Below are 25,494 nucleotides of genomic sequence, written 5' to 3'. Positions count from 1 at the left end.
CTCATTAGGTTTAGTGTGATTACATGTAAGATCCCCTGTAGTTTGACTTATTACTGATTTACTGCAGGTTAAATGAATTTTTTATAATCAAATCATCCTTATACATCTTAACATTATTGTATGTGGGCATATATATCTTCACAATTATAAAAGTATTTTAATAAAAATGACTGTTTGATGTGCAATTAGCCAAAATAATAAATCAATAGAGGGTAAATATTGATTTTCATTCAATTTTTTTGTTGGTATCAATAAATTTAATGAATTTTGGCTAATGAAAGAACTATTTGTTAGATAAAAATAAATTTTAACAGTATTAGATGCACTTTTTAAAATAAAAAAATAAATAAATATAATTACAACAAATTTCGAAAACTCAGTATATAATTATTCCTTGATTATATTGGTATTCAGAGGTTCTCAATTGGTGGGCGTACTAAGTCAAGTAACAAAACCAATTCCCAAATAAGATCGCAAGTGAATCTGACCTTGTCATTTTAATCTGCTGACCCCACTGCTGCTTCTAGAAGTCCAGTCCACTCAGCAGCTTTCTCGCGTAAATTCAGTATAAAAATATTAAATGAAACTATACAACATTAATATAATTTTAAACTTAAGTTATTAATTATTTAATGAATGTAAATATTTCAATAAAAATAAATAATCACGTATTCGTTTCTTAAATATATTTTCTTTGGAAACTATATAAAAAAAACACCCACATATATATATATATATATATTATTTTTTTCCTAAAAATGTTGAATTTTTGGTTAATCATACTTTGTCAATTTTTTTATTGCGTTAATACGTTCGTGATTAAGCTTAATTTGTAAAATTCTGCCCTAAATAGTATTGTATGTAATTGTCACTACCACTTTAAGAAGTGTACTTGTAAATTGCAATTTTGTAATGAACAGTGGTGTTTGTATAATTAAGCCTAACACTAGGGGATGTTACTGTAATTTATTTATTATTATTATTATTTTTTTGGAAAAGCAAAAAATGAATAAAGAAAATTCGGTAAACCTAACACATACTTTTCAATTTTGTCCTATCAAAATTTGAATTGAATGCCTACCAAAGTTACAAACGTCCTCTCTTCACAATCAGACATAGTCAATAAAGCACTTCTCAAAATGAGAAAAGTCAAATTGAAAAGGAAAAAAAAAATTAAAGCTACAACATCTTCGAGGGGAAAAAAAGAGAGAGTGGGAAAATGAAAAAGAAAAATCTCACTTTTCATTAAATTAAAACAAAAAAAAAAGTGAGAATGAATCAATCAATCCTGAAACCCAATTCTTTGCCAAATTGCATTTCTAACCCTTCTCAGATCTCTCCCCTTGAGGGTCCTCCCTCTCCCATCCTGCACCGACAACGACGCCATCCTAGTCCTCGCCAAAAACTCGTGCGGTGGAATCCGATTCTCATTTTCCTCTGCTTCCTCCTCGTAATCATCGCCCTCCCTGCTCCTGTTCTCCCTGTACTCCTCCTTCAATATCTTCGGCCAATCCGGCACGTTTACCGGCAGGGACGCCGCCCTCGCAGCCGCCGACCGTTTCCTGTGTATTCTACAACTCGACTTCCGAATCTCCGGCGACGGCGAGAGCGCCCCCGAGTTCCAGACCTCAGACTCGTCGAGCTCGAAGATAATCGAATCGTTGCTGAGGCCATGGTCGATCGAAAGGAATCTGTAGTTTGATCTGCCCAAGTAGCTTCTCGGTGCCGCCATATGCATGTGTATACGATCAACCGATGCTGATTTTTGAGGATTTGATTTGCAGCCCAGTCAATTGCTTTGTATGAATTATGAAATAGAGTTTGTATGAAATGGGAATCTGATTTGTTAATATGATACTTCAAAAGCAGGGGGTTTTCAACTGCTTTTATAAAGGGACGGAATGGATAACGCGCTCTCTCTCTCATCAGTCGTCTCAACTGTCATCTCCCCCTTTCTCTCTCTGCAAGCGCGATTTGATCAAACACAGGATATGTACGTTTTCTGTCCCCCGCAAAAAGCGTCTAAGATGCCACGCAACTTTTACTTTATCCACTTCGCTCATGGACTAACTAATTACCCTGCTGTAAAACTATTGACAAGTACAACTCATACAACAATATTATTTAGACATAATTAAACTGTTCTTGCATAAGGTTTAGTATAATTACATATAAATTTTTTATAATTTAAAAAATTATATTTAATAATTTTTCAATTTGTTTCTGACTAATAAATTAGTTACTTCATTTGTTTTATCAAATTTGTTGATATTAACAGAATAACTGAATAGAAATTTACATATATTCTCAATTAACTTATTTCTAACTTATTGAAGGTCAAATTTTTTTTTTTGGAACTAAACTATTCGTATAACAATGAAGATAAACCTCTTCATATGCTTTAACGCGTGAAGATGTATAAAGATAATTTGATTATAAAAAGATTTATTTTAACCTGCAATAAGTTAATCGGAGTAAATATAGTTTTTTTTATTTTTTTGTAATATCAACAAAATTCGATGAATTTTGATTAACTAATTTATTAGACAAAAGCAAATATCAGGGATGCTAGATATAATTTTTTAAACCACATAAAGTTTAGGAGATGAGAGTATAATTATCTCTATTAAATATGATGAAATTTGACTATTCATCCTTTAAATATAGGGATATTACACTTTTGGTCCTTCATCTTGTTTAAAACATACATTTGGTCAGGTTTTATGTTTTTGACACATTTACTTTTATAATTATTAATCATCAATTTTAGTCCTGATTGTATTTCAATAAAACACATTTATATTTACTCTTATTATTATTAATCATCAATTTTAGTCCTGATTGTATTTCAATAAAACACATTTACTCTTATTTTTCAAAGATGATACTTTGGTGGGTTAATTAATTATATATAATTAATTTATAAAAAAAATAATTAAACAAAATTAAAAAAAATAAAAATATACTAAGTCGTGATATTACAAATCACGACACCAAGTTGCGATTTTGAATCGCGACTTGGCTTTTTTTAAAAACAAATTTTTTTAATCGAGTTGCTGTTAAAAAGTGCGACTCGTAATAATAATATTATAGTATTTAAAAAATTATATTAATATAATTTTTTTATTTTTTTGGTAACAAAAAAATAATTAACCCTACTTTTGGTCCTTTTTTTGGCAGGAAAGGAAAAACAATGGTCGAAAAAACTTAGTGAACCTTACACGCAAACTGATGGAAATAAAAACTTTATTTTCTACAAGAAAAAAACACATATTCTCAAAATTCCATACCCAAAATTCCAGATTTCCTCTTGTACTCTCAAACCCTAATTCACCCAAATATCTCCTATTTCTCTCCTTGCTAATCGGTAAGCTTTTCAAAATATTTGAGAATTCTTTAAATGTTTGATTCGAAAAGATTATGAAATCGTTGGTTTAAGATTGAAGATTTCAGGAAATTATTTGATGTGTTTTTATTTGAGGAATTAATTCATCTGGTTGTGTTGAAAAACATTAAGTAAATATTGCGTGAACGCACACATTTTTTATCCAATAAAAAATATTGTCACTGACACTAAAGGACTAAAAGTATCACATTTGAAAAACATACAGGACCAAATGTGTTTTACCAGAACACATATATACAAGACTAAATTAGATGTCCATATAATTATAAAAGTAAATGTGTCAAAAGTATAAAAATTACAAGATTAAATATGTTTTTAAAAAGATAAAAGATCAAAGTAGAACAACTCTATAGTTGCAGGATGAAAAATGAAATTTGCCTACTATTTATTTTAGGTTCAATTCCATAAAATTTAAAGTTAGTTGACAAACTGTGTTAATATGAACATCATTTATTTATCACCAATCATGTCGAGTTTAAAGTTTAAGTTAGTTGATTTGTTGCAAAAAGCAATTCACATTTTATAACTGTTTGAGGAACTGTTAATAAATAAAAAGGTATAATATAACCAGTAATTCATATATGCTGTTTAAAAGAGATAGACAAATATATATGCTTAACCAAAAATTAAATATTTTTAGAAATATAAATATTTTTAAAAGAAAATATATTCAAAAAATTATTTAGTTACTCAACCATAGCTCAGAGGGGCAAAGTGTGCTTTACCTTAGTTAATAACTTAATTTTATTACTAAATTAATAAAATTTTTTAATGAATTTTTTTGTGTGTATTTTTTGTACTCGTTTATTACTTAACTTTGAGTCTGTAAAATATAATAAAATTCAAACTATTTAATTCACTAATTATAGATTATTTGATTATAATTAAAAGATATTTTTTCCAATTAAATTTTTTTTATTAAACTTAAAATGTAAAATTGTTAGAAAAAAACTCTTAATATGAAAACCTGAAGCCAGACGACAGCAAATGCGAGCATTACATATAAACCACAATCCACCTCTCTCTCTCTCTCTCTCTCTCTCTTTCTCTTTCTCTTTCATTCTTATAAGAGTTGAAAATTAAAAACTACACACACACTCGTACATATAAACCCTGTTTGTCTACTGCAAATTTCTACAAGCACAGACATAGGATTCTCCACTTTTCTGTGAGATTTCGACCGACATATCTCAGGTACTGTAACCAATTCCTTCTTCAACAATTTGAGTTCTGAAATCGTACCCCGACTTTGTTCAATTTGATTTTGTTTTTTTTTTTTTTATTGAAGATTAAGATTGTTATTTAGACTTTATTTAGTTCGACTTTTACCTTTATCGCTTGCGTTTTGGTCGATTTAATGATTGAATTGGAAACGGCGAGTTTATTTCGAGTTTGGTCGAATATTGTTTCTGTTTGGTGAGAAGATTGGCATTGCAAACATGGAATAGGTACACGGAGGGGGGGCATACGAACCTTAGACACCAAAGGAATATACACATAGAACAATACTGAACATTTCAATATGGTTGAGCCTATTGGATGCTGCAGTGTGTGTGTGTGTGTGTGAGAGAGAGAGAGAGGTAGAATGCTGCACTCTGTTGTCTGTACTTCCGTCAGTGTTGCTACATATTATGAATTGAATGGGTAATTAGGAGCTTCTATTTTATTGCTTAGTAACTTGAGATTTGTATATTTATATTCTAGTTACATGACTTTATCTATTATCCTAATACTCTATTAAGTCTTTAGAGTTGCAGTTATTTTATATGACCTTTTATGTTTTAATTTCTATATGGATTTTCAATTTCTAACTTCTGTTTCATTCCTGGTGCTTATAGGTATTAAACCAAACATTACTTGCATACTGGATGATGATACAATTTGGTTCTCCAGAGCATCTTAAGCATTGAATCATGTGCCAGATGATTTTCTATTATTTAGCCTTATTAGGATCATAACTTCTGAATTGGTATATGAAGTTATGTCCTCATTTTCTCCTGTTGTGGCACTGCCAACTCAGTTCACTGCAAACACCACAGAGAACCAGCGACCACAACCTGATAAACTTGCATTGCTTATAGATAAAAGCAAAACCATCAAGCATCTCAGGCAAATCCATGCATCCCTTATCCGTCATGGCTTGGAAAGCCATCCAGTCTTGAATTTCAAGATCCAGCGCTCATATTCTTCACTAGGACATGTTGAAGATTCTGTGACACTCTTTAATCGTACTCAGAGTCCTAATGTTTTCTTTTACACTGCCTTAATCCATGGCCATGCAATAAATGGTCTCCATGAGCAAGCTCTTCTTTTTTATGTGCGAATGCTAATTGAAAATGTGGAACCTAATGCATTTACATTATCTTCTATCCTGAAAGCTTGCACATTGGAAGTTGGTAAAGCCCTCCATTGCCATGCTCATAAGTTTGGGTTTGAATCAGATACTTATGTTAGAACTGCACTTGTTGATGTTTATGCAAGAGGTGGATATATAGTTTTAGCTCGAAGGCTTTTTGACACAATGCTTGAGAGGAATTTGGTTTCCTTGACAACAATGATTACTGGGTATGCAAAGAATGGCAATATTGATGAGGCAAGAATTTTGTTTGATGGAATGGAAAAGAGGGATGTCGTGAGTTGGAACGTGATCATTGACGGGTATGCTCAACATGGAAGGCCAAATGAGGCTTTGATTCTCTTTAGGCAAATGTTGAAGACGAGGGTGAAGCCTGATGAAGCAACAATGCTGGCAGTTCTTTCTGCATGTGGTCAGGTGGGAGCATTAGAATCAGGCCAATGGATCCATTCTTACCTTCGGTATAGCGTGAATTCAATAAACACTCAAGTGGGCACAGCTCTGATTGATATGTACAGCAAATGTGGAAGTTTAGAGAATGCTAGAATGGTGTTTGATGGGATCGAGGACAAGGACGTTGTTGTGTACAATGCTATGATTGGAGGATATGCTATTCATGGACTTACCCAAGATGCTTTAAAGTTGTTTGAGGAAATGTCTTGGCTAGGTGTCCGTCCTACAGACGTAACATTCATCGCTGTTTTGAGTGCTTGTGCACATGGCGGATTGGTCTCTGAAGGCTGGGCCCTTTTCAACGCAATGAAAGATGAATATGGCATTCGGCCGAAAGTTGAGCATTATGGATGCATAGTGAATCTTCTTGGTCGAGCTGGACAACTCGAAGAAGCATATGAGCTTGTTAAGAGCAGAGCCATTGATGCAGACCCTGTTTTATGGGGAACATTGCTTGGTGCGTGTACACTTCACAAGAACGTCTCATTGGGAGAGAAGATTGTGGAATTCTTAGTCGGACGTGGTCTTGCAAATTCAGGAACTTATGTTCTTCTTTCTAATATATATGCTGCCACAGGAAACTGGGATGGGGTGGCAAGAATGAGGGCTATGATGAAACAGAGTGGGGTGCAGAAGGAGCCTGGCTGTAGCTCAGTTGAAGTGAATAACGAAGTGCACGAATTTCTCGCAGGTGATATGAAGCATCCAAAAAGAAAAGAAATCTATGAGATGCTAGAGAAGATGAACGGGTGGCTTGACGATCACGGGTACATTTCACAGACGGAGGCAGTTTTACATAACATTGGAGAGGTTGACAAGAAGCGAACACTTGAGGTTCACAGTGAAAGGCTGGCCCTTGCATTTGGGCTGATCAGCACAAAACCAGGGACTACAATCAAGATTGTTAAAAACCTCCGGGTGTGTACAGATTGTCATGCTGTTATTAAGCTGATCTCCAGAATTACGCGAAGAAAAATAGTTATGAGAGACCGCAACCGGTTTCACCATTGCGTTGATGGTTTGTGTTCTTGTGGTGATTACTGGTGACCGTCGCCCCTAGCTTCTGTTGCTTAACAAGCCTGCTTGTTAAGAATCAACATGAACTGTACATTTGTAGCTTCTACTTTGTTTGTATATGTTTTTATGACTTAAACTATAATTATGAACATGAAATGCTTATACCGGATAGTGGATTCCCTGTATCTTCGAACTGTACTTACTTCAGCATTTTCTTTATTTTTTTTATTTTGTATTGAATTTTTTCAATTAGTTAGGTTGTGGTCAATTTGATTTTGACTCCATTAGTGCTTAGTCATGGTCTACATAACTCAAATCATTATGGTCTATTTGATTTCAAATCCACTTTGTGGAAATGCATTTCACTTTAGATTAGTAACGGCCTCACGCTCGGTGTGTACTCTTAAAGCTTTATTCATATTTATTTAATTTAATAGAACAAAAAAGAATGAATAATTTATCTAAACTACTAAAATATTAAATTTGTAAATGTGCATGCGTGGAGAAATATTGACAAATTTAATGACTAAAGAGAAGATTATGTTGTGAAAAATATAAATATATTTGAGGCCATTTTAGTACATAAATACTTTGTCAAATCAAAATTAATTATTTTAAAACTCTTAACATTTAACTGACAGTCGAAGCAAACTCAATACATACTTTAAATTTTTATTGTATTTATTTAATTAAATAAATAAAAAAATATAATATAACTGATCAAAATCGATAACATAAATTAATTTTGAATATGTATGAATAATATATATATTTAATTATTATAATTATTTTTAATTAATTAAAATATATTAGACTAATATAATTAAAATAAAAGAGATGATAATTCAATGAAAAATAATAAAATAAAGAGCATTTTAGTCCATGCTACAATACTTATTGTAGGAGTCTCCCCTTAATAATAAATAAATAGTATCGACAATTTAAAAGACTTAAACCCAACCTACAAACTCTGGTATCATAATGTTATTAGCCCAATAGTGAAAGGCCCAAATCCCAAAATGGGCCTCTCCACCAAAACCCTAGCTTATATTTCTCAAATTTGCTTCTATTTTTGTTCCTTTTCATTCTTTCGTACTCTCAAAACCCTAGCCACCACCAGCAATGCCGCCGAAGTTCGATCCTACACAGGTCGTCGACGTCTTCGTCCGCGTCACCGGCGGAGAAGTCGGAGCGGCCAGCTCCCTGGCCCCGAAAATCGGTCCTCTCGGACTGTCACCTAAAAAAATTGGTGAAGACATTGCCAAGGAAACCGCTAAGGATTGGAAGGGCCTCCGCGTTACCGTCAAGCTGACGGTCCAAAATCGCCAGGCCAAAGTAACTGTCGTCCCCTCCGCTGCGGCGTTAGTTATTAAGGCGCTGAAGGAGCCCGAGCGTGACCGCAAGAAGACCAAGAACATCAAGCATAACGGAAATATCTCCCTCGACGATGTCATTGAGATCGCCAAGGTGATGAGGCCTCGTTCCATGGCCAAGGATTTGGCTGGCACTGTCAAGGAGATTCTAGGCACTTGCGTTTCTGTTGGATGCACTGTCGATGGAAAGGATCCCAAGGATTTGCAGCAGGAGATCTCCGATGGCGATGTGGAAATTCCCCAAGATTGAGCGGGAGGAGGTTGAGTTTGTAATTCCCAATTTCATATAGTTTTTGTTATTTATCGTCTTTTATTTACAACTGGTTTTTGAGGAGGGAACTGTTTTGAGCATTTTTTTTATGTGAGGTGGAAACATCACGATGAAATATGCTATTAATGGTATTAGTACTTTTATATTACAATGTAGTTTGAAGATTGTTATGATCTTTTTTGGACCAAATGTTATTTTGTTTCTTGCGGTATGGTTTTTTGCAGATGTGGCTTGTGTTTCGTGAATATGCATATATTTTAATTGATTATTTAAGTTATAAACTTTTGTACTTGGCACTAAAATTGGCTTTGGGAAAGACTTTACATTTGTGGTTTTATTTACTATTCTTTTTTGTTTCTTTTGTGGGTATCTCTAGGGTCTTTGGGCCATGAATTGGTGATTGAAATGATGATGCTTGGCGATTAGGATTTTTATTGGAAATATTTTGATATTGCATCATGTACTAGCTTGCTGTCTCGTTTAGTTGATGATTTGCTTGGAAAATATTAAGGGGCCATGTTACTGATTTTAGTTTATTGCTAGACTTCTTAGTTTTCAATTTGAATTGATTAATCTTATTCTCAATGTATACCAATTGCGAATGTGCTTTTCTTGATGCTTAAATAGCTGAAAAGCCTGAACTAGATTTTAGTTGTGAATAATGCTAATATTTTGAATTTCAATTTGGGCTTAGAAGGTAGTCACTCTGTCTTGTTTGTTTCATTCATGTTAGGATTCTATGTGATAGCCTTTTTTGTTTCTTAATGTAATTTTCTGAGTGTTGCCCTGAATAATTATAAAAATTGTCTAATGCTGGTAAGAAACAACTGCAGCAGAGTATGTCGTGGAAGGTAAGATATTAGTTAAGAGAAATTTGTATATACTGATACTTCTACTTCTACTTCTTGTAATATATATATATATATATATATGTGTGTGTGTGTGTGTAAAATGATTCCGAAATATGTCACAATAACTAAGTGTAGCAAACATACGAAATAAATGTCAAATACGGTAGATTAAGAAACAATTCCCTAATTGTGTATTTAGTCGCTAATTAAGAAATTGACTGGTGCTGTTTGCTGTCAATTCTAAATTCGTATCTTGTTTTTCCTTAACCAGTATATTTAAGATTTTTCGCTTTAAAAGAATGATATACATGTTTAGAACATGAAAGTTTTTTGTGGTGCTTGTAAGCACCAAAAGAAAGCATTACAGGTCCATTTAAGCACCTTTAGAGTAGTTTAGGCTGCCTTTACATAAACCCTTCAGGTGTTTATATGCATTTCGAACTTGCGGAGACTCTAGCGGCTTACAGATGTCCAGTAGAGCTGTCAGCTAGAAGGTGTCCATTAGGATTTTTTTTAACAAAAACAAATGGGTTATGAAATTTTATGTACATTGATTAGCTCAAACGCTTTCTTATTCTCCCCCTTTTCCGTTAAATGAGTTACTGGTGCAAAAATGGTGATAGGATTATTTTTAATTAAATTAATGATAAAAAAGCTCTGAATTAATTATAAGTTGTTTGCTTAGATGCATGGCATCAGGATATAATTTAGTCATTTGTTTATTTTGAGCGATACACATGGGTTGAGTAGAGAGATTACTATTGAACTCTTTGAGATTTATTAGAAACAGAAATATTGCGGGCAAAATTGAGAAATCACATGCTTGCTTGTTTGGTTGTGGTCATTAAGATAACTCATCCCATCTCTAAAGTGGAATGAGTATTTAAGTGGAACAACGATTAGTACAAGGCACATAGTCTAATACTCGGTCCCGTACCTCTAAATAAATACTATATTAAGTTATATTATATTTCTTATTGAAGCTAATACATCAAAACAAACGGGGCTAAAGGTGGTTCTGTCGTGTTATTCATCTTAATTCGATGGTTGATCCGTGCATGTGCTCTATTGCTTGACATGACAGTGCGGCTGTGTTTTATCTATGTAAACCACCGTCTCGTGGTGCTTGGATATGGTTTAATGGTATCACAAGAATTAGTTATATCAGCAGACTCCGTCTATGCTCCAAAAAGTAACCACTACGTTACTGAACGGAATGCGTGGTGAGTTGCCTCGCCTTTGTTCCAACCAGGTTCTTGGTTTCTACTTGTGATCTGATGCACTAGTGGGCCGAATATTGTTCCAATGCGGATGATTTGCCGTTATTACAGCTTTTGCTTGGAGCTTTGCTTGTTCCAAGTTCTTCCGAAGACTTATCCTTGTCGCCCCCTTTCTGTCAATTCTATCTGTAAGTGCACATCTCTTAGCTCTCACTTGCAACTTTCTCAAGAAGGCATCAACGTTGCAAATTCCAACCACCTCCCTTCTTATTGCCCCTCTGCCGGTTCAACTATGAAAATTAATATTCTTAACCTAGATCGATCGGCTTCGAGGAATCCCAGATAGTAAGTGAATTATAGTTGCCTGTAATTAGTGCATCATCATCTAAATAAAATAATGTATCACGTGATTAGTGTAATACCATTTAGAATGAAACACAGCCAATATTACTTTGGGGTAAGAACTCCAACAAATCCATTTTATCAAACTGTACCCTTGCTATGCCAATTTGACACTCAATCTCAATTTTTTTTTTTTTTTGAATATTATTTGGGTTGGTAATGGTGAAGAAGATAGTAAAGAAGTGAGGGGTTATATAATTCTAGAATTAATGTTAATGAGAGTGACAGCAACAAGATTAATTAGCAGACTGTGGTTGCCCCAAAACTATGGGAAGAAGAATATACCACTCATCATTCCAATACATAGTATCCCGAATACTCCTCTGATTCCCTAACACATCATCACACCCCCAACCCCATCTTGTCCAAATCCACACACACACGTGGTGCTTCTTCCCACCATTTCTCATTATATCCATCAATAATTCTCCTCTGTCCCAGATATTTTCCCTCCTCCTTTCCCTATTTAAACCCTCATTCATCTACATACAATATCGTCTCAACTCCAAACACAATATTATTCCATATTTCTTGATCCATCTGATGCAAACGAGGAAGAGGATGGTGCGAGGAGCGGAGCAGTGCGTGGAGGTGGCGCCGTTGCCTGTGCTGTTCCCAGCTAAACCCTCTCATTGTCCCACGCTTGAGACCATCAGAGAAGAGAGATCACCGGAAGACCATGATTGGGACGACAACTACTTCATCCTTATTTTCAACCTCAAGTATTGGTTCCTCCACATCCTTTCTCGTTTTCAGGTCGGCTTCTCCCACAAATTAGTGGTTAGACGACGACAGCAACAACCCACGAATTTTCCAGGTTTCATCTAGTAATCAGTACTAGCTACGCACTACTAATGCAGCTGTTTGGTGATCGAGATGAGATTTTTCTTGATGATTTGTTGCCAGCATTTTATGCGGCCCAAGTTGCTGAAACTTAATACTAATGTTGTATATATCACAAGTAATGTAATAATCTCTATATAACTTTTTTCAATAAAATAGAGTTGATGCAATAATCATATCATACATTATGGATTACATTAATACACCAATACTGAAACATGCATTATCCTAATTACATACTGTGATCACCACTGTTGTCTTTTTTTAATCTCTGTTGGCAATAGCATCAAAAAATATTTGCAATAGTTTCTATTTTTGTGATAGAAATAAATTATTAAAAATGTTTAAACGAAAATTAGAGGAATTGAAAAAAAAAGTTGCAATAGAGTAAACAGTTGGATATTTACAAATTTATGTAAAAGTTGGGATCGATGGAGCTATTTATATATAGCTTTTGACTTGAACAAATTTAATCAAAGCAGTTCAGAAGCATGAACTATAAATCAAAAATATTTTTCAGTTTATTTTTTATGAGAAGTTGGTACATTATTTTAAGCGCTTACACATACTCCCTTAATCATTCACAAAATATATTAGTCCACTAAAGTGGATTACTTAAACAATGACTCAAAATTGTGCAATATTACCAGAACTCAAATTTCAGATAACACAAAAATCCGCTTCTATATGTTATACCTAGTTAAAAAATGGAGTCACTCACACTGCAAGTATAATATCATGTAATTAGTTCAATTCAATCAAACCTGAATGAGTTGAGAAAATATATGACACAAAGGAAGGGAAAATGCATTACAACGTAGCAAGAGTTTACATATATATGACCCCTCGTAAAGTAATTCTTCAAATGGAGAGTATTAATTGGTTTGTGTCATTAAAGGGGATTATATAATGCACTTTTCCAAGAAAAATAAAATACAATAATTAAAGCTATACAGTCAAAATTAGTACTAAGAGACAATTGAGTCCCCGGATTGAAATACAAGTCACAAAATGTGTAGACTAAAACTAATTGATTGATTAAATTATCTCAATACTTTCTAAAATTAGATTTACTATACAAGTATTTTTGTTATTTGTAAAATTATTACAAGCACAACCTTGTCAATGTAATTTTTTGCTAATTTTAATATGGTGTCGATGTAAATTACAACTACAGACAATTTTAGATGTAGTTTTACAGAAGAGCTAGAGGTACACTTATTAATTTTACAAAGGAAGTACTATTGTTGTAATTTACCCTAAGAAAAATGCTTAGATTTGCCGGTTCAGTTTAACGACCACAAAAGTAAAATTAAACAAGTTTCAGTGCATTTTAATCTTAGAGCTTATAAGATACACACAACGTTAATTACTGCATGCACCTCTACGCTGGTTTTCCAATTTCAAATTAATCGCTTCAATTTTGGTAATTAATCGATCATTTGTAGTGTTTCCAAAAATTTTTTACATATCAAAATCGAATGTCAAATTGAGTATTTCTATTCAATTTTGATACCTACAAATTTTTTAATTTTAATTTAATTTGATCAGTAACTGAACCAACCCCTACTTATATATACATTTGTGCGTGTAGCAAACAAAAATTTCTCATGTATGAATGATGTACGGTTAGTACATCAAAATAATTTATCCATAAATACTATGGAAGTATATTTTTTGGTTAAATAAAAAAAAGGACTAATGTATTTAAGTTTTCACGAGGTGAGAGCCCATAACTGCACTCTAGATCGGCACCTATTGAGATTATATTTAATTACAAAAATATTTTATTTTTTTTATAAAATTACAAAAATAATGCGTGATACTATAATTATAATTAAAAATGCAACTCCTAATCGAGGATAAATTACATTGAACCCCATTGTAAAAATTATTAGTAATTTTATAAAAAAATGCACGAGTATCTATACAACTAGAGATAATATTAAGAGATGTCGATTTTAATTTATTTAAAAATAAAATGTGGTCAAGATTAAGAAATCAAATAATAAAATTCTAATTTGTATCTCTAATAACACTAATATTAAAATATTTAATTTTGTCTGGGATGGGACACGTGGTGCAGTAATAGCCATAGATAGGAGTTCAATCTCGGAAAACGACGTGAACGGGAAAAAGGGGTTGACGTGATGTAACCCCAAAATCCTACTGTTGGAAAATAAAGGGTATGATGGAAAGTGGTAATAAAATAATAATATGTGGAGGAGAAAGCAAAACCAAATGATGTGTGGAAACGTGGTGGGGTGTGAGTGGATAGGAATGATGAGTCATGACAGATGGGCTTTCACCATTGGGTGGTCGGCTCCGCCTACCTGGTCGGTGGGCCTACGTAAGCCCACCTCTTTCTTATTCGTCCCAAAATATTATGTTGTTTACATTTTTCTTTTAAAAAAATTCAGTTTGCAACCTCAGATAAACTCAATTAATTTTTAATTTTTTTGAAAATTTATCATAAAAAATTTAAAATTCTTGAATCTATTCAGTTCTTGCAGTCGAATGTTAATATCTCGATTAAATGCAAAAAAAATAATTTTAACCATAAATAAATATTTATATGTCCTATATATATTTAATTACATTAGAATAAAATTATTATTATTTTAAATTTATTTCTTGGGCGGAGTTGGATATTATTAAATAATGAGTTTCTTATAAATGTTGAGAAATAAAAATATAATAAAATATTATAATCTTGATAACCAAATATGAAAATAATACTCAAAATAACAAAAGTAGAGCCAATTAAATAAAATTTATGCAAGATTTTTTTAGTATATTTATTATTTTTTTATCTTGATATCTGAAGGTAAAAACGATCGCTACATAACAAGAAAATAAGAAACATAAAAAAATATTAATTAGTTACCAAAATAACATTAACGATAAAACTCGTATAGTACTAATTAAATTATTTTAATTTATTCAGATACTAAAATAATATTATTGACAAAACATAGCTATCAATGTAAATTTTCCTCATTGTTTAAACAAAAGGGATTTTGAACCACTAATGCACAAGTAATTATGCAAATTATTCAACCTTAATTAATTAATATTATTCAAATTAATACCTTCAACTCTCATAACTTGAAAGCTGTTCCATACCATAGAAAAATGTACACAAAAGCAGCACCACAAGTTTAATTACAAATAATTGAACAACTTTATAGGTGTAATACAGATAAATTCATCTGGCGAAGAATTAAGCTGTCCACTACACTACACTACAACATGACAACACACACTACCCATATATTAAAAATAATTAAACTAACTAATTAGTAACAACTCTGTTTGTATGCGTGATTAATTAAGTATATTATCATAATAATGATTAGTGAATTGTCTCAAAGATAATATTAACAACAAATGACACCACTTAATAACAATAAAGTCATGTGGAGACTTAACTCATCAATTGTCCGATTATGGGTTATTATTACTCATTGGTCCCAGAAATGGATTTTGAGACGGATTCTTGTCAATAAACATATTTAAAATCTTGAAGTTACACTTATTGGGAGGAATTTAATCTTTCACTCTCATCCCATACATTAGAATTTCATTTTCAATGTGGAACGAAAACGCCCGTGATAAAATTATAAAAAAAAATAAGAATTAAAAAATAAAATATTATTTCAAGCATATAATTCAATTAATTGATTCATTGCCTTTTAATCCCATATAAAATATTAATAAATAAAAAATTTCGTGATAAAAAAAAAAAAAGGAAACATGACCTAAAAAACGTTTAAAGAAGTTTATAGCCTCCTGCATTAGGGGATTGCATTGTTTTATTTTATTTTTTTTTTAACAAATATTTACGAAAGCACATCATATATATATATATATATTTTAATTCAGAAGGGTTTTTTTTTTTACCCATTAGTATTTTAATTTCACACGAGGCTTTATTGCATTTAGTATTTCAATTAATATATAATTCCCCGGGAAAGCAAATTATTGATGATAATTATCTTTTTAATTAGTGAAGTGATGAAAGTGCTCATATGGTACTTTTTATTAATTGAGATAATGGGTGGATTAATTCATGCATGGTAATGTGGGCAAAAAAGAATTTGTTAATTTCTTTCTACAATTTAATGTTTTATATCTTGTGGGCCTATAAATTATTGAGAAAATTATTTAAAAAAAAGATGAAATAAATTTATTTTTAGAACCTAATTTAATAATCTAGAATTAGTAATTAGTGGATTCTTTAATTTCCTAATACAATTAAAAATATTTCAATTTTTTTTTCTAAGGAGTATTAGTTGAGTTCCTTTTGTTTTTGTTATTATTTAATTACAAGATCTAAATTAATATTAATATTAAACATTTTTCACCTCCAAAATCAATAAATCATTCTTTAAAATATGATAAGGTATCCTGTAAACTAAAAAAGCACTTCTAAAATTAAAGGTCTTAGAAATATATCTAAAATTTATTCAGCCAAATATCCCTGCACTACCCAAGAAAAAAAATAATTCTTTTTTATATTATAAATGATTATAATTTAAAATCATTATGACAAATTAACACTATTTATTATGATTAAACAAATTCAAAAATTTAAATTTTAACTACAATTAATTAATATTTGTGATAGTTATTAGATATGACTAATAACCAGACTTCACTAGCAAAAACAAAAATAAATAATAGTCGTACAATTATAATTAATTAATATTTACTAATTTATTTATTATTAAGTCTAATAATTAATTATGTATGTGAGGGGACAGCAATAGAGCGGCGTTGGTGACGAAGGTGCGGGGCCATGCAAGCGAAGAAATTCGCCACTAATCTGTAATGGTCGGCTACAAATTTTGGTTAATCATTTCTCTAATCTCACATTAATTAATAATTAATTTTATTTTTGTTTTGTTAGGGGCGGCCAATGAAATTAATTTAAACTTTATGATTAATTTTCTTAATTAACCCATGCACTCTTCCGCCCCCCATAAATACCAAACACGCCCTCCACTCTCTCCGCCATCACACACACTACACACAATCTCCCAGCTCACAGACACACTCACACACACAGAGCGAGCATACATATCCATGGGAAAGGACGTTGAGAGTGCGGAACCGGCGGCCGAGTACTCCGCCAAGGACTACCACGACCCTCCGCCCGCGCCGCTGGGCGACGGCGAGAGCGGCGATTGCGGAGTTCATCGCCACACTTCTTTTCTTGTATATCACCGTGTTAACGGTTATCGGATACAAGAGCCAGAGCGACACCGCCCACGGCGGCGATGAGTGCGGCGGAGTCGGCATTCTCGGTATTGCTTGGGCCTTCGGCGGCATGATTTTCATCCTTGTTTACTGCACCGCCGGTATCTCTGGTGAGTGAGTTCACATGCATGTAAAAGGCTTAATTCTCACCCTTTTTTGCCTGCTTTATTAGTTTCCACTCTAAAATTAACCACAAAATATTAGATAATAATTCTAAAAATATATATTTATTAGTAATAATTTTTATCTTATTACAACATAATCATTACATAAAAAAATTATACATAACATTATTACTACATGCAGACAATCAGTAACGCATACATATAGTAGTGAATTATTGTAAATATATTTTCACTATACATTCATCACTAATTATTTATACTGATAATTTTATGCCAAATTTTTTTTACCACTAATTACTGTTATTAAGAACTTGTATACATAATTATCAACATAAAAATTACTGAAAAAAATATTTTCGTAATAAACACCAAAAAATCCTCATCGAATACGGAAGATTAGCAATTATGTAATATCACTATATATTTAATATTTTATATATCACTAGCTAATATATTTGAGGGAGATATATATATTATTAATAAATATTGTTAATTAATTGTTGCAGGAGGGCACATTAACCCGGCGGTGACATTTGGGCTATTCTTGGCAAGAAAAGTGTCACTGATAAGAGCATTGGTGTACATGGTAGCACAGTGCTTGGGTGCAATCTGCGGTGTGGGTTTGGTGAAAGCATTCCAGAAGTCGTACTACAACAGGTACGGCGGCGGAGCCAACGAGCTCGCCGCCGGCTACAACAAGGGCGTGGGTTTGGGCGCTGAGATCATCGGCACCTTTGTTTTGGTCTACACTGTTTTCTCAGCCACTGATCCCAAGAGAAACGCCAGAGACTCCCATGTCCCCGTAAGCACCTAATCCTTCCTCCCTTACAAATCTATTATGAATTATTTCGAAATTTTATACATAACTTTCATCATTAATAAAATTAACAAGAATTAGAGAAGCATGAAAAATTAAGTGTGAGGTTTAGGTATCATTGACCTTTTTTTAGTGTGATTGTGGAAGATTTTTTAATATTATTAAACTAAGAGTAGGTAAGCTAAAGTGTTTTGTCATATGTTATTTGCATGTTAGGATGGTTATGTATTTCATTATTTTATGTTATCCTACAAACTGAATAATTATTAAATTTCTCCCTTAAAATCCCTTTCGAATCAATTGACTTTTATCAATAATCTTTTATTTATATTCATTTTATTTTTCTTTTCTTTTATTTACTAATAAATATAATAAAAATTTATAGCATGCACACGCATTCAACATATTTCAACTCCTAGTATTTAATCAATAATTATGTGGTGATGCTAATACATGAAGGTGTTGGCTCCCCTTCCGATCGGCTTCGCGGTGTTCATGGTCCACCTAGCCACCATCCCCATCACCGGCACCGGCATCAACCCTGCTAGGAGCTTTGGTGCCGCCGTCATCTACAACGACGATAAGGCTTGGGATGACCACGTACGTATATTACAAACATATCGGTCGATATAGCTATTAATTTTTGCATAATAATCTATAAAAATACTAGAATAAAAAAAAAGTTCTTTATTGAAAATTAATAATGATGGACACACACATATATCTATATATAGATTAAATTAAATTAACCCAAAGTTTGGATTTATCAAATTGTAGTGGATTTTCTGGGTGGGACCATTCATTGGAGCTGCCATTGCTGCATTCTACCACCAATACATTCTAAGGGCTGCAGCCATCAAGGCTCTTGGATCTTTCAGGAGCAACGCCTAATTGAGCAATCAACGGATGAGATGATTTTATGGATGCGTTTGCCTGAAAATTGATGGCGAAGAGGGCCATTGCATGATCACCATCAAACTGTAGATATATTCCCGTGGAATCGATCCTTTTTTTTTTTTTTTTTTTTTTTTCTGTGCTTGTTTAATTTCCATGTATCGAAGTTGCTTTTCTTTGTTTTGTTGCAGCAAGTGCTTGTATGTATTCATCGATCTTCTCATGATTTAAGGATTTGTGTTTTATGGTATAATGTTGTCTTATTTTCAACTTCCTAATTTAGTATATTGTAAATTACAGCTTTCTTTTCAAAATTTATTATAATTATGAATATTCCTTATTATTTTAAATATTATAAATACCCTTCTCAAATGAAAAATAATTATATAATCTTTGACGGTGAGATAGATACTACTAGCTACTTTACTTTTGCTAAAAAATTTTAAATATAAAAAAAAAATTCTATAGGGAATATTAGTCATAAAAATACTTAATTTTTTTTAAAATATATATATAAAATTATAATTTATAATTCAAAAGGATATTTTGATCAATTCACTACAAAAAATTAGATGGAAACCAAATGTAGACTAATGGAATAGATTTGCTGTTAGAGGAATGTTAAAATTATAGAGGTGTTTATAATTTCTTATACAATGACGAAGTATTTATAATTATATCAAATTTTAAAAAAAATATTGTAAGCTATACCCTTTAGTATATATTCCAAGTCTTTTTACGTTATTATTGAAGAAAATTCTTACTTGAATAAAATTTAACTAAACTCAAACTAATTTACTTTGTACTGTCACGTGATTGATTAAAAAAAAATCAATTTGATCTTATAATGAGTACAGCAAAATTTGTCTTATAATCAGTTTGGATTTGAGAATATAAAACTACAAAATTACGTTTTCCTCAAAAAAAGTTAAAAAATTATACTTATATTCCTCCGAGAATTCACTATTTACACGTACGTAATTCTTGTTTGTTAGGATTTAGAAAGAAAAAAATACTCACATTAGCAAAAATAATTACATAAAATTTTACCCTATTATTTAATATTTTTATATAATAATTTTGTACTTATATATAACGGAAATGTAATAATGTTAATCTTACTCCATTTATAAATATTACATTTATCCCTCCATAAAAATACGAAAATATACATGGGAATGTAAAATAAGGGATAAAATAAAAATTTATATATTTTATTTTGTAATGCCAACATTTGCAATCCAAACCCTAATGAAGGAGATCAGGCATACATAGAGAATTTTTAGAGGGATGTAAGTGCAACTTTATTTTGAAAAAAGTATAATTTGTCATTTTTAGATAGGGTTTATGTGTAATTAACCCATATAATTATCAATTGCACTAATAACTATTATTATAAAATTGGAATTTCAACTCATAACTTCATAATCATGATGCTTAAATTTTGCTAATTAAAATAGGCGTAATCGACTGTTTTGTCAAAGAATATGTCATATTCTGAGCTATTTTTCTCTTTAAATAGTTGGCGATTCTTGAAAAGGTGATTTGAAGCTCAGTTAGATGTCATTTAAATCAATGGTACTCAGGTAAATTAAATTAACCAGATGGAATATGTTAGGTGAGTGGGGGCGTAAATGCTTTCACTTTTATACGTATTTTCCTGTCACATCAAAATTAATTTAAACGTGAAAGGGTGGTAGTGAGACTTTCCAACAAGTCAAAACACTTAATCAGAAGGATCTCCACCGTCCCCAGTCATTTTTAAAGGGTGATGAGCCACTACTAATCTACCTTATCTTGTCCCTGTAATAATTATTTATGTAAGGTTGTCACTTGATATGCTCTTTAAGTTATTCCTTTAAGAAAACGTATTATAATATGTTTTCTAACATTATCAACATGCTTATTATATTACATACATATACCAACCAAATTATTATGACAAAAGAATTAACTGACTTGTACTCTTGTTTAATTTATTGGTTTCGTTCTTGGCATCTGCCAATTCTCTTTTTCAATAGATGCTGCAATCCTGAATATTACTTATATTGACAAAAAATTGTACTGTACCTCGGAATAATTTAATTAGATTTTACAGATTAAATTTATTGAGTCCCGAGTGAGGGCATGTGTAGGTTAGATTTGAAGGGTGGGTTCCAAGTCCAACTAAAATAGAAGTCGGGTCGAGATGGATTGAGGGACGGGTCTAAGAGGACCTCAAGTCCAATCGAATTCGTCCTATTGTCATTCCTACATTTGTTAATTTGAATATGAGTTAAGTCCAGTTACATTATCTTTGAGCCTATCCAACCTAAATATAGGCAATTACTGTAGGGTCGTGTTTAGTAACTTGAATGTCCTTATTAATTCAGATATATGAAGCATTTATAATGATGAGATTGGGTCACATTATGGTTGGATATAAATTAATCTTTAATTACTACCTCATCATCTGATTATGTCTGCATAACTAGTTAGACTAATTAATGTCTATTATGCTCTTTCTATTAAACTAAAGACAAAAGAAAAAACAAAACATGCCTAAAAATTCCTACAAAATTGCAAAGACAAAGAAGAATCATTAATTGCTTGAAAATATATAAATATTATTATTATTATTCTACAAATATTTAATTATGTATTTAAATTTAATATTATATAATTTTAATCATTATTTAAAAGAGAGGAGTAATTTATCCTATATTAAAATTATAGGAACTTAATATGTAATTTTAGTGACGATATATCAATTAAAATCGCTTGTTATTTTGTCATTAATAGTATCTTGTAGTGCATGTGAAGAGGCACACAAGCTCTGCTTCATGTGATCCCGGAAGAGATAGCTCTCCGCTCCTACCAAAAATATTGATGCATTCTGCAAAACTTGTGAAATCAATTATAATGACCTCTCTCTCTCTCTGTGTGTGTGTGTGTGTGTGTGTCTTCTGCAGCTGTTTAAATATAAAACACACACAAAACACACAGTAAAAGAATTGGGAGTGATTTCTGGGACAGCATGCGCTTCTTGCAACTTTGTAATAATGTGGAGAAGGGGTGAGAGACAGAGACAAAGACAGAGAGGAGAGTTTGCTTTGGGAAATGGTGCTTGCCTGCAACCCACCCCTTTCTTATTATTATTGCACCCTTTGCTGATCCTTTAAGCTACGGGAAAATTACTTTTTTTATTTTATCATAAAATATGAGAAAGCAAGAACATCAACATAATTATGACTTTGTATTCATGTATTTTCTCACATTATTTTCCTACTTTTTCTTTTTCCCCATAATTTTATTATTAGATTATCATAAATGTTAATTATGACTTTTGATTAGTTTAGATCAATCAAGAAGGTGACGAGCTATACTGATTCAATGCCTCCAGCCCATGTGAAATCGTACAGCTAGAAAAACTTATAAATATTAGCCTTCAATACCCAGTATAATTTTTATTATCCTACTATTTCTTACAATATTAAGCATTTTTCTTTTACGATCCTTCTAACTTAAGTATCGAAGCGCTATAACCAAGACCTTGCCTTGTAAGTCTATGGTTAGGAGGAACCTATGCATATTCAAACATTTGGAAAGAGCACTCTACTATGTGATACCCACATTAATTAGTATTCGTGGAGCATTATTTGTATTTATCAAACTTCTTGGCACTTTAGGATGCATTAGATGCTTTTAAAGAAGTTATATCAATGTCGTATATTCTAATATCATATACTATTTAGGGTACTTTTAATATATATATATACACATATTCAATATTTTGGAAAACATATCTAAAATATTTTTAAGAAAAAGTATTACTTCTATCACATATATATTAGATATGCTTATTAAGATACAAATTATTGAGAACAAAAATATAAAAAAATAGAGATATCATAAGGTTGATTTTCAACATTATTTATATGATGCTATATTCTTAATTATATTCCAGTTTATTGTACATATACTCCGTAGTTTGATTTTCTTCATCATAAGATAACTCTATTTCAAAAGATTCACCAAGCATTAAAATTAAATTAATTTTTTTTATATTTTTTCTTAATTTAACAAAAATTATTTACGTGCACTCTCGAAATGAAAAATTAAAAAATTTAGATCCTTCATTTTTTATTTTTTATTGTGGGGTGGGGTTGAAGATCACCTAACAAGCATAAAATATGTACTTTTGAGTTACGTAAATGCGTAGAAAGTTGCGCAAATTCTTGTGTATGGATGGGAGTGAGACATGCCTGCAAAGCTAAAACTAATTTGGGCTCTTATTATTACGTCAAATGAATTTGGATTGATGAAAACATGAATGTTTTACTTGTTTATACTATTGTAATAACAATAATAATAATAATTAGGGCTGGGGATTAGGTCAATTAACCGTATAATTTAGGAATTATGGTAGAATGAGCATGGGTGATGATGTCTAATTTGTGTACGTAGGGGGGGAGGGGGGTGGAGGCACTCAACTCAAATCAATGCATATCATTCATTCTCACTCCCGCACCATCTCATCATTTTAACCTTTGCTCCCTCTCTATGCATCTCTTTATTTTCCATTTTATATTTACTCAGACCTCCAAATAAAATAAAGCCTAAAATATCGATACTTTTTAGGTTAATATTTAAAAGAAATCACATAACTTGCTATAGAAAGTGTGATATAAAATTTCAATGGATTTTTCTTTTCCAAAAAGTAGGGAAAATTCAAATGAGTTGGGTTAATACTCTTTTTATTTCGAAATTATTACATATGTTTTTTTTCCCTTGAAATGTCAAATTAATTTGCATATTAGTGAAGGGGGGCATCAAATTTTTCTCAGAAATGTTATATATCTGTAAGGAAGGAACAGCATAGAAAATGTGAACATCATTAACTTCTTTCTTTTACAGCCAACAAGCAACCAGATTCAATTACAAGCAACAACTCCTCCATTACGTTACAACCTATAAAAGCACAGCTCCAACTCCAAAAACACAAGCACTCACCCCACAAAACCACAACTGCTCCACACACCACACACACACACAATGGCTCCTCTGCTGATCTTTGCCTTTCTTTCCTTCCTCTCCATCACCAGAGCCGAAGATCGAGCTCATGGTCTGGCCAACCAGAGCCCAATGGCAATCTCCCCAGATGCGTACTCATTCTTCCACCCCAACGCGCTCCAACCAAGCGCTGCCAACCCGTGTGTTTCATCAAGCTGTTCGACAATGCCTCTAGCCGCCACTGTGAAGTCTACTCCAGCCCAGCAGAGTGCCCCCACCAGAAGCAGAGGGCTGGGAGCTGGCGGAATTGCTGGGATTTCTTTGAGTTTCCTTTTTGTCTGCCTTGTGGGGATGGGAGTTTACTATGTGAGCATCAAGCGGCGAGCCAACCTTGAAAGAGCTGCCAACCCCGAGCAGCAAGCCAAAGTTTGATGTATAGAAGTTGCACGAGGATGTGGTCCGAGCATTTCTCGCCCGCCTGTACCATTTTCTCTGTCTTCTGTTATATATCAGTCCCTATTTTCTGTATTCATTTGGCTTGTATGGTGTTCACCACAGCTCAGTCGTGCATATTTAGTAAGGAGGTTTTGGGGTCATTCATCCAACATTGGGATCGAAAAATAGTAGTGGAATCTTCTATTACACTTTGATATTACACATAATTATCAGATCATATATGCTTAACACGTGTCCTCTTTGAAAATTAAAAAAATACAATTACATTAAAGTGTAATTTAAAAATAAGATGTATAGAGATATACATATTAATATGATACCAATGTGTAACACCAAAGTGAAATATAAAATACTTTCACTAGAAAACAGAGCATTGATAATATAGTATTGAGGACTTTCGACAAAAGAAATGCCTTCGTTTCAAGAAAAAGCAAACTCAAACTCACACACATGATTAAGTGTAATGTACAGAACAAAAACAGTAAAGTACATCCAGGATAGACCTATAATCACAATGCAACAAGCATCAATTATTACTTAGATTAAATAATCAAGACAGCTAGTCATGAATGGTAAAAACAACCAAGGGCCATGTACCTAATATTGTTCTACAATCAGGATTACTCAAAATTTTTGAGAAAATTTTAGTGCTGGGAACAATAAACAAAGTAAAACATTAAGCTATACTATAGGCAACATATGAAAACGAAGCAGGAGAGTAATTGGAACATTAACTTGTGGAGAGATATGGAGGGA

The 25,494-nt window shown here is 32.2% G+C and overlaps 5 protein-coding genes across 5 annotated transcripts; 4 read left to right on the top strand and 1 right to left on the bottom strand.

The window, feature by feature from the left end:
• On the bottom strand, positions 1,041 to 1,975 carry LOC105170718. Its single transcript, XM_011091606.2, has one exon. The coding sequence runs from the start codon at positions 1,736 to 1,738 to the stop codon at positions 1,283 to 1,285; it is 456 nt and encodes a 151-aa protein (XP_011089908.1). The 5' UTR covers positions 1,739 to 1,975; the 3' UTR covers positions 1,041 to 1,282.
• LOC105170717 (pentatricopeptide repeat-containing protein ELI1, chloroplastic) lies at positions 4,406 to 7,417 on the top strand. The gene is made up of 2 exons (XM_011091605.2): positions 4,406 to 4,600; positions 5,245 to 7,417. Exon 2 carries the CDS (start codon positions 5,388 to 5,390, stop codon positions 7,260 to 7,262), a length of 1,875 nt encoding a protein of 624 aa, XP_011089907.1. The 5' UTR covers positions 4,406 to 4,600; positions 5,245 to 5,387; the 3' UTR covers positions 7,263 to 7,417.
• LOC105170716 (60S ribosomal protein L12) lies at positions 8,309 to 9,087 on the top strand. The gene has a single exon (XM_011091603.2). The coding sequence runs from the start codon at positions 8,355 to 8,357 to the stop codon at positions 8,853 to 8,855; it is 501 nt and encodes a 166-aa protein (XP_011089905.1). The 5' UTR covers positions 8,309 to 8,354; the 3' UTR covers positions 8,856 to 9,087.
• LOC105170715 (aquaporin PIP2-7) lies at positions 17,196 to 19,540 on the top strand. The gene is given in 5 exon segments (XM_011091602.2): positions 17,196 to 17,369; positions 17,371 to 17,564; positions 18,086 to 18,381; positions 18,856 to 18,996; positions 19,174 to 19,540. Coding segments are annotated over 5 exon segments (834 nt in total). The 5' UTR covers positions 17,196 to 17,280; the 3' UTR covers positions 19,288 to 19,540.
• On the top strand, positions 24,142 to 24,970 carry LOC105170714. The gene has a single exon (XM_011091601.2). The coding sequence runs from the start codon at positions 24,325 to 24,327 to the stop codon at positions 24,712 to 24,714; it is 390 nt and encodes a 129-aa protein (XP_011089903.1). The 5' UTR covers positions 24,142 to 24,324; the 3' UTR covers positions 24,715 to 24,970.

This window comes from Sesamum indicum, linkage group LG9, assembly GCF_000512975.1.
Source record: "Sesamum indicum cultivar Zhongzhi No. 13 linkage group LG9, S_indicum_v1.0, whole genome shotgun sequence".
Lineage (NCBI taxonomy): Eukaryota > Viridiplantae > Streptophyta > Magnoliopsida > Lamiales > Pedaliaceae > Sesamum > Sesamum indicum.
The sequence above is the reverse complement of the archived record's forward strand: the minus strand, read 5'-3'. Positions and strand labels throughout refer to the sequence as shown.